The sequence below is a fragment of the Ipomoea nil genome, unplaced genomic scaffold (assembly GCF_001879475.1).
Source record: "Ipomoea nil cultivar Tokyo-kokei standard unplaced genomic scaffold, Asagao_1.1 scaffold2805, whole genome shotgun sequence".
Lineage (NCBI taxonomy): Eukaryota > Viridiplantae > Streptophyta > Magnoliopsida > Solanales > Convolvulaceae > Ipomoea > Ipomoea nil.
Genome location: NW_017619233.1, coordinates 1,850,184 through 1,865,065, shown reverse-complemented (window position 1 = coordinate 1,865,065; position 14,882 = coordinate 1,850,184). Strand labels below are relative to the sequence as shown.

Below are 14,882 nucleotides of genomic sequence, written 5' to 3'. Positions count from 1 at the left end.
TTGGTTGACTAACAACTACTAGTCATTAAGTCTAACCACACCACTTAATAAGCCTAGTCAACTTGCACCACTTAATTAAGGCCCTAATATATAATATCAATATATATTATAAGGGAAAATCTTACATTCTCCCACTTGGTGCAAGTACTAGCACAACCATCATCAAAGAACAAAACACACGAATCATAGTGATATGTCCTCTATTTAATCAGAGTAGTATCCATTATGGTCACATGCATTTTAATTCTCCAACTTAGGTCCTTAATGAACAAACCCTATGTTTATTCTCGGTACCTTAAGGGATGTTTCTCAAAATACATTATGTGCACAACTGAATGAGAAAACGCATCCAAATTGTACAAAAGAGTACACTGTATGATCTCTAAAACTTTATAAGCATGCCTTAAGTAGAGATCTCTTAATGTTAGCATAATGCTAACTATATTCCATGACTTCTTTATAAGTTAACTTTAAGTACTATCTCTAACAGCTAAGAGCATGGAGTTGACACGTCTGTCACTCCCACTCATCAAAAATAGCCAAAAGATAGTCAAGTCACAGAAACATTCCAATAACTTAGACAATAAACCAAAGGTCTAAGTCCATAAATTTGGAATCTTAAACATACACCATAACTTCCCAAATAACTTCAATGTTCATTTTAAATGAACTGAACATAATGAGTCTTACTTATATGTTCTTCAAAATTGTTTTTGAGCCTTACAACTGAAATGGCCCAGGATCAATTTTGAAGAAACTAAAGACTCTAATCACTGAAGAATTTATTAAATGACAGTGCACCACAAATTAAATGTTTTTGTTCTAATAAATTCCTTGGTTACAACATTTTCATAAATATGTTGCACAACCAAATGTTCAATAATTTGAACTTATGAATTTATATGAACGAATACAAGATTAATATTTGTGGAATATTTAGACTTATTGTCTGACATACAATCAAATTTAGGATGTATGAAGCCATTTAAATCCATAAACTTTAGTGGAGTATCTTAATGATCTTTTTCTAAATGATCACTCCCACTGATTAAAACATCCTTCAGCGAAATTAATAAAATGAACTTAATAACATACATACTCATAATTGATTTATTGACCAACTAACAAATGAAGACATAATTCCCCACCATTAGTTGGACATACTAAATAATCAATTTTTGGTTCCAATTAAAGTCCAACTAAATAATGAAGATATATTTCCCCACCATAGTTGGACATACTAAAAGAAACAAAATACATCTTTCAAAACCAAGTTAGAATTTGGCTCAAAAAATATATTTTATCATTATTGGAATCCAAGAGGTATGTCAAATCACGTAACTTACTACAGTTAGTCCGAAGAACCGAGCAAGATTCGTGGATTAATTAATAGAAGTGACTAAATTTTGGGAAGTGACTGAAAAAACATGTTTTGCCAATGCAAATCATGAAACTTAGAATTATAATTGAACTGAATTTATAACTCTAAGAAATTGTGATAAAATCATTATCTAATGGGTCGAAGGATTTATTGACATAAAACTTGCCTGTGAGCTAAAGTTTTAATTCTATTAAATCCAATTAAGAAACCCTTATGATAATATTTTTCACAATTACTAAAGAGCCAGAAGAATCTAGTGACATAAAACTTGCCTGTGGGCTGAAGTTTTACTCAATTAGATCCAACTGAAAAATTTATTTATGATGAAACCATTATCAAATGAGTTGAAGAATCAAATGACATAAAACTTGCCTGTAGGCTAAAGTTTTAGTCAATAAGATTCATTGCTATCATTATGATAAAAAACTTAAGAGATCATGTTCCTTTTCTTAATCCCTGTGGGCAAATTAAGAAATATGACCTAAATTTACATTATAAAATTAAACTTCATGATAGAATTGGAAATTATTTACAAATAACCATAAAGTAAATAAATTGATTTATTTCTATCGTTACTGATAAAACTACTAAACTACATTCCGATACATAATTGCCTGTGGGCAAAATTATGACCGTAGTCCAGTATTTCATCCTGATTAATCATACAAATATAACGAAATTGCCTGTGGGCTAAATTTCATTATATTACATACAATTAATCACAAATGATATGTCCAAAACTTTATGTGATCAAAATAAACCGCTTAATATATAATTTTAACAGATTAAGGATGTTGTGGCTACTCCAAAACCAAATTAAAATTATAAGATCACTAGACAATTATCAAATTCTTGCCTAAACTTTATGTGATTAAAACTTAATAATCTTAGGTAGCTGAATATGCTGTAGCATTTCCTTAATTAACCAAGATTGAAAACTCAAGATATTTCAGTAAATTAAAGATGCTTTGGCTATTCTTTAATAAACCGAAATAAAATCACATTGGCAATGAATACTTAAAAATTTGACAAACAGATTATACCAAATTGTGATGGGAAAAACTGAATATACTCCTAGGAAAGGTGGTTAGAGACTAAGTCTCACTGAAAACCAATTCCTTAAATAGAGTATCAATTTAAGGAGACTAGTGGCTCAAGATGTTCTTAACTCATGGCCATTAAAACTAGTATGTCTCCCCGATTCATATATACTTAATGTATAACTGTTTGGGGGTATGAACCTAAAACTGTAGGGTATACACCAGAAAACTGTAGGGTTCACCTATGATTAAAGCTTAAATGGTGAACTAAAAATAGCGGACTAAACGTGCTTAAATTTAGGCACTACCGCGACTAAAGTTTATGCATAAGTCCAACTTAAATAGGAACTAATATAATTCCATCTCAAAGTATGCATTGCTAAAGGCATAATAAAATTGCATAATTTAAAACAGAATATTATGCTTAGGACAAATATGCATAAAATTAAATATTAAACTCATATGCTCCAAATAAATTGCATAACTTAAAGCAATTTACAATATGAGATTTTAAAGTATAAACTTAATATTCAAACATCGATGAGTTCAAACCAAAAGAGACCCAACATTTTGAATAATAATATACTGAATATATACTTTGAATTTTTTTAAACTGTAAGCCCATGATAAAATGTTTTAATGCATAAAGATCAGATTCATGAGATATAACTGAATTTACAAATTCAAACAATATCAAACCAAAAGGATATGCTAGCATTTGTAAATTAAAATCTCACAAACCCTAATTGCATAATTAAACTTAATATTATGCACTTAATGTGATCGAATGCATAAAACAATCTAGAAAGTATGAACCAACTAAAGAATATGAATTTATACCAAATATTCATACTTAACCAAATAAGGACAATCAGAACTAAAATCATAATTCCAAGAACTAAATGAATTATGGAATTAATGGCAAAAGTCAATTGCCTAGAAAATATGATTTTCCAAAATTACTAAATTGATTCAAAATCACTCTCCATAACTCAGTTAATAATAATATTATTATTATTAATGGCAAAATTGCAAATAACCAAAATAGCAATAAATAGTCATAATAATATTATCACATTATGTATGTAGGGGACTAAATATGGAAAAACAATGGTTAAAATCGCTAACACTTATAAATATTTTCGGATAAAATTTTGAAAACTTAATAAAATTTGAAGTCCGAAAAATATTAATGTCCAGAAAATTATTTTCTGAACTGGAGTATTGTCACATAAATTTATTTGGAAACAGTTCAAGGTGCATAACTGAATACCATAACAATATTAATGTCATCATTAATTAATTATTAATAGCAATAAGTAACATTATAATCACTATTAACATTAATAATAATGACAAATCAAAGTATGGTAATGCACATTTTAATGTTTCCATTTTCCTGAAGATAAAATATGCGACTAGTCCAAATTAGCGGTTAACCGTAACGGTAGCACTAATTATCAATAACAAGCATAAAAGATAATTAATGACTAACCTTAATGATGCAAACTGCATCTGCCCATTGCGCTAACAATGATGACGATCCACAAGAGAAGAAAAGACTCCAGAATTCTCCCAATCTTCACTATCGGTGTCAATAAACTCGATGCAGCGTCGAATGGTACGTTAAAAAATTTATTGGTAGGACTTAATTACCAACATTAATATAATAGTCATGTAAAATGAAGTGGTAATCATGCCAATGTACCAAATATAGCAGATTACCATGAAATAATAATTATTATGGAAGGTAATAAAATGAAATTAGTCCCTAAACTTAATAACAGTAATTAATAATGCCAATTAATAATAACTACAATAAAGGCAAAACTGTAATTAAGGGATGCCAAATACTAATCTCAATTTACCACATAATAATTAACCATGACTATTATGATACTTAGGGAGACTGAAGTTAGGTAATAACCAAATTACCATTATATAGACAATATACCAACTATATTGCTTTTGCCATAAATTAAAGACTTAATATTATTATTAAGGCCCTGAAAACTATTGATAGATTAAAAATTTAATCAACTTAAACAATAGTTATATTTTTTAATGGCCAAAATAACAATTAAATCTTTAAATCCTTAATGTCTCAAAACAGGCTAAGACAATAATTATAGCACTTAATCACTCAAATTAGGCTCATAAACCTCAATGACCCAAGTGAATTATAACATGGATGGAAAATGGTCTAATACTGAAGTAGACCCAAAACTTAATATTATTACCAACGATGAATACCAAAATATGGTAGTTAGTAATTAGCAAAACTTAATAAACATGTTATAAGAAGCTATAATTAAAATATCAATCAAAATGGTGGGATCCATACTTTAATGACCCAAGATAGGTCCCAATAGCTACTCAACAGGCCATAATATCTAAAATTGGCCAAAGGATCTAAAATTGAATGATATTTAATAATGAATTTATGAATTAATAATATGCTATATCCAACATTAACGCATGCTTTTATAAATGTATAATTATAATAATAAAATAATTATTTAATAAATATACGTAGCATGCTAGGATTTGCATATTAATGTATTATTAATTCATATTTTCTTAATAAATTGCAATACTTTAGGCAATTTAGTATACACCTTAACATTAAATTAAAATTCGAACGGCAAATTAGAACTTAATATTTGCCCCAAATTGAATGATAATTTAATAATGAATTAAGGAAACTTAAATTGACAATTAATACGAAGTCTAAATATGATGATGAAAGAAACAATAAAAAAATAAAACTAAAGTAAGCCCAAGTCACCAAAGCAGGCCATTTTTTTATTTTTATTTTTATTTTTTTTTAATAAGGGTCCAGGTCTGGCCATCACTTGGGCCAGACCCGGCCCAGTCCATAATCCATCATCATCATCTTCATGCTTAATCAACCAGACGCCCTAGCAGCGGCTACCAGGAGCAGCGACTGAAAGTCGGAGCAGCGACTGAAACTCGGAGCAGCAACAAGATTCGCCTGAATGAGGAGAAACAGTGACGGCCGAAGCCACCGCCGTCTGATGGAGAGGAAGACAGCAGCGGCGAACCGGAAATCCAGCCACCTCCGCCGTCGTTCCTTGTTGCAGCGGCAACGTCCGCAACCGTCCTCCCCGCGACGCCACCGCCGCCTACAATTCCAAGTCGCTACGCTGTGTCTCTTCATCGCTGCACCAAAGCCACACTGTGCACCGTCGTTCCTCGCAACCGGAGTCCATAGCACCGGCGGCGTCCGAAACCAGTGGGAAAGCCTCGATTTTTCCTAGCCAAAACAAATCGGCGGCGGAAATAACACACCGGCGACCTTTCCTTAATGCCGGCGTGCAACGGATCGAGTAGCCAACTCATAGCCACAATGAAGGCAGGCGTGCGTGGGCAGATTCCAGATTCAATAATTTTGAAAAAAAAATCAAAATTATGCTTTAAAGTTAAAAAGCAATTTCAACCGTACAAAATCAATTACAAGCAATAACATGTTTAGTTATATCAAAACCAAATAGATATATCTCTACATGTATATCTTGAATATAAAAATTGAATGTAATTGAAAATCAAACCATATACAAAATCTTAATGTATATGAAATTAATGTTGATTTTTCTCAGGCAATACAATCAACCAGGCAGAGATTATAAAGGCTCTGATACCAAATGTTAGATATACAATAGTCTAACTATATGAACCATAGTATACGAGAAACCTGACCTCGTATGATAGCGGAAGCGTAGCCATGTAGATCTCCAGCCATAGTTGATGTTCCTGTTGTGTTGCCTCTTAACGGTAGACCGTCAGCCATGTTTTGCCTCAGACCTGACTCAGAACCCTAGATGGTGTATTGGTGTCTACTGAGCGGTCTGAGTACCGTAACTGAATGTGCTAACAACAACCATCCTGTATCCCATCAATACAGGATTATATTAGGCACAGAGTTTGGTTGACTAACAACTACTAGTTATTAAGTCTAACCACACCACTTAATAAGCCTAGTCAACTTGCACCACTTAATTAAGGCCCTAATATATAATATCAATATATATTATAAGGGAAAATCTTACACCTACTACTCACCTCCAACAAGAATCAAAACCCATCACTTTCCATATAAGGGAGCAACTTGATACCATTGGATCTGATCACAGGATATTTGGTCAATTCTAATATGATTTACACATACATTTAATTTTGTCTGAAATGGCTGCGCTGGAGTCCCGGAAAGAGCTGCCATACTTCCATCAATTTATATAAACGCGTACGCGGACTTCTAAATTCTAACCAATTGATTTGCAAGGATTTCCGTTCCAAGTCAAGCTTCATTTTCCACGACGTACATACCCATTATATATATATATATATATATATATATATATATATATATATATATATATATATATTTAATTACTTTTCCATCAATAAACGTGTGGAACAATCTAAACTAGAGCATTAATATATCAATTTCGTAATTTTGGACGTTTGCATTGTTGCATCATATCTTTATCTAACTAACAACATAAAGTAGCTCTCATATGCACTAAATTGCTCCTTATTTAAGAAACCTAAGGTTATAGAAGAATCCGTGTAGCCTCAGTCACAACACAGGAACTAATTATATTGATTCTATAGCTATGCTTAGTTTCTTTTAGCTTCTCAAATGGGGAAATGTTTATTATGGGTTGTGGTTTCGGTGATGGTTGTGTATACTTGGGGTTCTTTAGGATGTTTCGAGGAAGAGAGGATTGCACTATTACATCTAAAAACCCACATAACAAACAACACGTATGAAAGTTCTCTAGTTTCATGGGTTGATGATAAAAGAAGCGATTGTTGTAAATGGTCAAGGGTAACGTGTAGTAATATCATGAAAAGAGTGGTTGGGCTAGATCTCTATTCCGTAAGGGATGAAAGAGTTGGGAATTGGTATATCAATGCCACTGTGTTTCTCCCTTTCAAACAGCTCAACTCTTTATACTTGTCTGGAAATAACCTGGCTGGTGTAATTGAAAATGGAGGTAAGTCGTCTTTCTAAAACTCTTTAAAATTTGATTTATTAGGGTTAATTAATTAGTAGTATTTAAATACCACTAGCTACCAGAGAATCTATTTCATTATATTGATATTTAACAATAATATGTTAACAGGTTTTGATAAACTGTCAAAACTTCGCGATTTGAAAGTGCTTGGTTTGAGCTATAACAACTTGAATCGCAATATATTATCTTCTCTCAATCATCTTTCATCTCTCAAGCAACTTTATTTGGATGGGAATCCATTGGATTCACCTCTAAATAAATCGGGTATGCTTATTTAATCAGTCCACCTATGATGTCAAATAATGAGCTCAATATTCATTTCCTGTATGTTGTGTAATTCACATGATGAAATTATTATTATTTCATCTGATCTTATATGCACAATACAGGTCAAGAAAGGCTCTCAGGATTAAGCAATCTAGAGACCCTTAGCATGAGATCAACCAAGATGGAAGATAACAACGTCTTATCGGCTTTGAGTAAACTAATCTTTAATTTCAAAATATTATATATTTATGTTGTGTGTGTATGTAAGAATTTATCTTAATACATTGGGTTCTTTTGTTTTTATTTTATTTTTTTTCCATAAATATAATATGCATGCATGTGACCTCTAAACTTGTTAACAACCTCAGATTCTAAGTACCCTTTCTGGACAGATTTAAAAGACTTTATCAGCTTGAAGGATCTATGCATAAGCAGTAACAAATTTCAAAGCTTTGGACCAATTAAAGGTATTCGATATACACACATACATACATATTCCTAATTAATTACTTCTATATATATACATATATATGTGAGTCGGATAAATATTATTATTAACCATGACTCAAAAATTGAACTTTTTGTACAGACGGAGAAGAACCAAAGAAATTAGAGATGTTGTCTTTATCCTTCAACAGATTTAATAAGAGCATATTCCAATCACTTAAAAGGCTTCCTTCACTAAAGTATATATATCTGACTGAAAATGATATTCATGGGCGATTGCACATACATGGTACATCTCATATATAATAACAGTAATTGCATTGTTACATATTCTACCTCTTCAAATCTTTACAAACCTAACTATTTCTACAGACATATATTCCTTGAGTAATCTAGAGGCATTATATTTGGATCGCAATTATATTGAGGGCTTTGACACATTTGCAAGCCTTTCAGGTCTGTTGCTCTTATCTAATAAGTTTTTTTTTTTTTTTTTTTTTTTTTTTTAAAGGAATTCAATATACATATAGAAATAGGATCACATGTGGCAGTCTCTTCCCATGCGGATGTGCGGAGAGATTTGGACCATTGGATGATCTCATATATTTCAACGGTTGAAAAAAGGAAAATCAATGAAAATGAGAAAACAAAGTGGTGGCATTTTTATAATTTTCTACACCAAGTATATTTTTGTGGTGTACTTAAATTCTGGTCCTTGGTGCACTTAGTAGTGGTCTGTGGTGCACCACAAAATGTTAGTCTGTGGTGCACAAGGGAATGCTTGACAGTGCATTGGATTCAAAGCACCATCAAGCATATCTAAATGTACCACCAAACATATCTAAATGCACCACCATATATATATCAAAATGTCACCATGTTTTCCTGCTTTTTATTAATTTCCAGCCCTTGATCTTAGGTCATCAAATTGTCTATATCTTTCTGCATGTCTACATGGCCGGAAGCTGCCACACGAGAACCAAGACCTATATATATATTAGGATATTTTAATAAAAGAAAAATCATAAATTTATTACTAATATAATCCACAATTTTGTACAGATGGGGGAAGACTAACGAAATTGGAGACATTGGGTTTAGCAAACAATAGGCTTAACAATAATATATTCAAATCACTTAAAGGATTTTCTTCACTGAAGTTTCTGTATTTGATTGAAAATGATTTTCACGGACCACTGCAAATACAAGGTATATCGCATATAAACATCTGGTTGTTTAATTTCATTCAATATCAACCATCATTTCTTTGCCCCATCTAGAATGTCAATAATGCACTTATCAACTTGAATTGTTACAGATATAAATGGTTTGAACAATTTGGTGGACTTAGATTTGAGTTACAGTATTTTTGAGGATTTTGAGAATGCTACAAGTCCTTCAGGTAATCGAATTGATTTTATATAATTATTAAATGTGTCATTTTTCTTAAAATGTATCTTTAACTTAATCTTTTTACATTTTGTAATGTCAAATTAGGAGTATCAAGAGATATTAATAACAGCAGTCATCTCAAGTTGCACTTAAATAACATCACGTGTAACAACATGTCAAAGCTATTACAGCTCTTGACAACACTTTCTTCCGTTAAGAGCCTCAGTTTACGAAATAACAACATTACCAGCCTTGATGCAATTCATGGTGAGAAAAATGAGAGATCTAGACTCATCTAAATTATATTTTGTTCATATATATATATATTTTTTTTCTTTTCTCTAATCATCTTTAATTTTATGTGTATGTGGCATATGTAAGCATTGAGAAATATTAGCAACCTTGAAGAGTTGTTTCTTGACTACTCTTACCTACACAAAGACTTTCTTCAGAGTATTGGACCAATGAACTCGCTTAAAGTATTATCAGCTAGTGGAACACAATTAAGAGGCACTCTACCTAATAAAGGTATTTTTTTTTTTTTTTTTTTTGCATACTCATTTGTTTTGGGTAACCATACATGTACAGCCCTTAAAACTAGTTTTTTTTTTTTTTTTTTTGAAAGCCCCTTAAAACTAGTTAAATGCATATTGTTTCATTTAATTTCTATGACTTAAAACTTTTTCTCTAATTACATTACCGTGTACAGGTTGGTGTGAACTAAGGAAACTCGAAGAGCTCTGGTTTATGGAAAATCAGTTGGACGGAACACTTCCACCATGTTTGGGAAATTTAACATCTCTTTACCAGATTGACCTCTCTCAAAATAGGTTTATTGGAAAGCTCGGATCTTCATCTCCACTTTCGGCACTCATATCACTCAAATATCTTTTTATTTTGAGTAACTCCTTTGAAATCCCAACCTCATTCAGCATCTTTGCTAACCATACCAACCTTAGGGGCATTCGTGCTAATGGAAATAAGGCAATTACTGAAACCGAGTTGCAAAGTTGGGTTCCTAAGTTCCAACTAGATTTCTTTACTATGTCTAATTGCACTGGCTTTCAAAATTTGCCAACATTTCTTCACTACCAGCATGATTTAAGTGTCCTTGATATCTCTAGAAACAGTTTAGAGGGAGAATTTCCGAACTGGTTGCTACAAAACAACACAAACCTTTATTATGTTCTCATGAACTCCAATACTTTCACAGGAACCCTCGAGTTGTTGTCACATCTTAACACTGATTTGTCGATATTTGATGTTTCCAACAACAAGTTGAGTGGAAAAATTCCTAACAACTTAACTTCAACATTTTCACATATTGTGACATTGAACCTCTCCTACAACTTGTTTGAGGGTCAGATACCTTCCTATCTCGGCAACTCAAAAGAGTTATTGTTTCTTGACTTGTCAAACAATTCATTCACTGGGGAAATTCCTAAGGAGTTGTTGATAGGTGGTTCCTCATTGAAGATTTTAAAACTGTCAAACAATAAGTTGGAAGGAGAAATAGTCCAAGAATTTGGCTACTTATCCTCACTAGAGTGCTTCTATCTTGATGGTAATAATTTCACAGGCACCACATTGGATAGCCTTTCTAATATCCCCTTTCGCATTTTGGATATTAGTGACAACAAGTTTTCTGGAAATATTCCAAGATGGATGGGTCACATAACAAGTTTAGAACAACTCACTTTGTCCAAGAATCACCTTGAAGGTCCTATCCCTACTGAGTTTTGTAACCTAGAAAACCTCTCTATTCTAGACTTATCAGAGAACAACTTAACAGGGTCGATTCCATCTTGTCTCAATCCATTGTCCATAAAACATGTTCGCCTCAGTAAAAACCAACTCTCTGGTCAACTCACCCGTGCATTTTTTAAAAGCACTACCTTGGTGATATTTGATCTTAGTCATAATGATTTCGTTGGAACAATTCCAGAATGGATAGACAATTTCTCTGGGTTGAGCATTCTTCAATTTCTCTGGGTTGAGCATTCTTCTCCTCAATGGAAATCGTTTTGAAGGTGAAATTCCAATTCAAATATGTCAACTCATGAGATTAAGTGTGTTGGATTTATCTAATAACATACTAAGTAGTATGATCCCCCATTGCCTGGGTAAGATGAGTCTTGAGGTAACTAATGAAAAATCCACAGCAATCAATTTTCCACTTACCACCTTCGGCGTTGGGATTCCATATGATACGCCATTCTCAACAAATGACGATCCTCCTAAGGTGGAATTCAGAACAAAGGGAAATTTATATTACTATGCAGGCAACAACCTCAGATTAATGTCTGGAATTGATCTTTCTGCTAATAGATTAATCGGTGAAATTCCATTTGAGTTGGGAAACTTGACTGAGATACATGCATTGAACTTGTCACACAACAATCTTAATGGCACAATCCCAGAAACATTCTCAAAGTTAGACAATATTGAGAGCTTGGATCTTTCACACAATATGTTGAGTGGAAAAATTCCTAACACGTTGCTCAAGCTTAAATGGTTGGAGGTATTTAGTGTTGCATACAACAATTTAACAGGTGCTATACCAGAGCCAAAAGCTCAATTTGCAACCTTTAACGAAAGCAGTTACGAGGGCAATCCTTATCTTTGTGGGCCACCATTACAAGTCAATTGTAGCAGGACAGAGCAACCATCCTCTCCATTTCCATTACTGTTTAACACTGACACTGATTGTGCGAGTGAAGAAAGTAATAATGTTGATATGGACGTCTTCTACATTAGTTTTGGTGTATCTTATGTTGTGTTTTTGTTGGGTACAATAGTGGTGTTATATATAAATCCTTATTGGAGGGACTCATTGTTTCAACTTATTAAGGTCCATGTATGTAAGTGGTTATGTCAAGTCATATATTAAATATTCATAGTCCTGTATTTAGTTTGATTAAATGTGTTGTGAACATGTAAATTTAATCTTTATAATAGTTAATAGATGCGGTCATTTTCGAAGACCGTTTCCATTGGGTTGTTCAAATAATTAATTATCCAGATGGCATTCCAACTCATGACCTTTGTCGTGGGATTGACTCTGATACTAAATTAAAACATGCATGATTCTATTCTAATTAAAATAGTAAACTGATAGTTGGACTGTATATTTATGTTTAAACTAATTTTACACATGCATTGTGCGAATGAGTTAATGCCCAATGTTATATTTAAATAAATATTTGAAAGTATATATATATGAGAAGTTCATACATAGATAATTGAATGTCGAATTTGTTTATTTAAATATGTAACTCAAAGTATATGAATGCAAGATAGTAGATGAAATTCATTATAATTGTCATTAAAATAAATGTTTGCAACTTTGTAAAATCGATAGTCTAAATACTTGGTCTAAAAACGATAGTCTAAATAAATACTACTTTTAGTTTGAATTTTTTAAAGTATTCTTAATTTTCTTTTGAGTAACACTGTCAATGTCATTGTCTTCATCTTCACTATTTGCCCTCTGACTTTTTGTTGGCAGTGTGTTATTTGCAATTGGGTTACTGTTGGTAGCATAGATGACAACGTCATGCAATGAGATTATGGTGTAGGAAGCTGTGAATTTTCCTTGTTGTGTATATGACTTGGATCTTAGTTGTACTATGAACTCTTGATCTTGCAAGCGTCTGTTGATATTTTGCCGTGGTAGTTTGTTCCCCTACATGTTTCATGTGAAAGAATTGAATAAAATATTAATATTTATTATATTTGTATAAGGTTCATGAGTAGTATCTCTTGTTCTATTTTCTTAACTTATTTACTTGATAGTAACGACAATGACTCTGCACATAGTTCGATTATTGATGCTGCAACGTGTCTAGTTTCATCACTAATTTCCACATCCATTTTTAACATGTTCATTTTCAAATTTATATTTTTAGAATTAGTAGGAATAAGTGTAGTACTTGATTTTGTGTGTGTACGTGTGTGTGTTTGTTTATTTTTTTTTGAATTGATATTAACCTTCGAGTTAAATTATTTTCAACTTTGTGCATAAGTTTTTTTTTAATAGTGACTACATCCTATATACCAAGTATTTTTGTTGTGAAGGTTGATATGGTGTTGATTTTGCCTGCAATCTAAGCAGGTTGTTGATCTAGAAGATGAAATTAATTGTAAATTTATATTAGTTCTAATATATTTAATGAATGCACAATAAGTATTTTACATACATGATAAATGAATAAATCAATGGTGGCTATTTTGAAATTTCTTCATTTTCTAGGTTTGCCAAATTGATTGCAGCATTGTTGTAGCCTCGTCATCTTTTCAGTGCATCAAGTGTGTTACGATGTTCTATTGCCCTACATTGACAATTTTAATAATGAGTGTAAGTGTAAAAATGTTACACTTTAAACCCACTTATAATTGGCTCAAATTAGTTGTCTAATTAAGTGTTCTCTTTCTGGATCAAGTCTAGTGACTGGGTCAGTAGAGTCTGGATCAGCGCCAGGAAGTAGGTCAGAAAATGTGAAGCTCATTCAACATTTCATTAAAGTCAAGACCCTACTTACACGGTATTTTAAATCAAGAGGAGCAGCATAAAGTGAGGAATTAAGATCTGTATGATTTCGGATCAAGGAAGCCTTTACAACATCTCTATAAAATGCTACTTTGTTTAGCATTTTATTTTTCACTTTGACAAGACTATTTACTCTGGTTATTACTTATATTATTCTGGTTATTGGCTTAATATTTACGGGTGAAGAAAGTTTCACAACGGGTTCATGTTGCGGAGAAGATAGCCTGCACGTCAAGTCCACTGAGTTGCTGGAGTAGGTTCTGGAGTAGTTGTAGTTTATACTTTAGAGTGTAATGTACTCTATTATTGTACTCTTGTTGTTCATCTACTGGATTTGGGTTGACGTGAGTGGCCCTGTAGATGTAGGAGTGAGGCTCCGAACTGCATGAACATTTCCTGGTGCACGGTTCCATTTATTGCTTTTATATTTAGTTTCTTTATTCTGTCTGGAGTAGATCCTGGAGCTAGTCTAGCTTATAATTGAGTTAAAACTTAGTAAGAACTAGAAACCTTTAGGTTATCTCTTACATTCAAGATCCACGAGCTTTTTCAGTTGGTATTAGAGCCTAGGGACTTAATTTATTAGTCTAGGTATCCACGTCCCACATTTCGTCATGAATAGTCGAGCGATAGCCTGCATCCTGACTTTCCAATCATCAAATAAATTTAGAGAGATTAAAAGCAAGAGGCCTAGAACGGTTAGCATGATATCTTTCCATTTTTTTAAGAAAATACGTGCAAAGACGAAAAAGCAGTTTAACCTA

General features: G+C 32.5%; 1 protein-coding gene across 1 annotated transcript; it reads left to right on the top strand.

Annotated features, from left to right (window-relative positions):
* The first annotated feature begins 6,884 nt into the window (after window positions 1-6,884).
* Window positions 6,885-11,597, top strand: LOC109158045 (LRR receptor-like serine/threonine-protein kinase GSO2). Its single transcript, XM_019305864.1, has 11 exons — window positions 6,885-7,442; window positions 7,572-7,727; window positions 7,853-7,942; window positions 8,123-8,197; window positions 8,320-8,466; window positions 8,550-8,633; window positions 9,240-9,386; window positions 9,496-9,579; window positions 9,675-9,836; window positions 9,951-10,097; window positions 10,279-11,597. The coding sequence occupies exons 1-11, from the start codon at window positions 7,085-7,087 to the stop codon at window positions 11,595-11,597; spliced, it is 2,769 nt and encodes a 922-aa protein (XP_019161409.1). The 5' UTR covers window positions 6,885-7,084.
* Window positions 11,598-14,882: the final 3,285 nt, after the last annotated feature.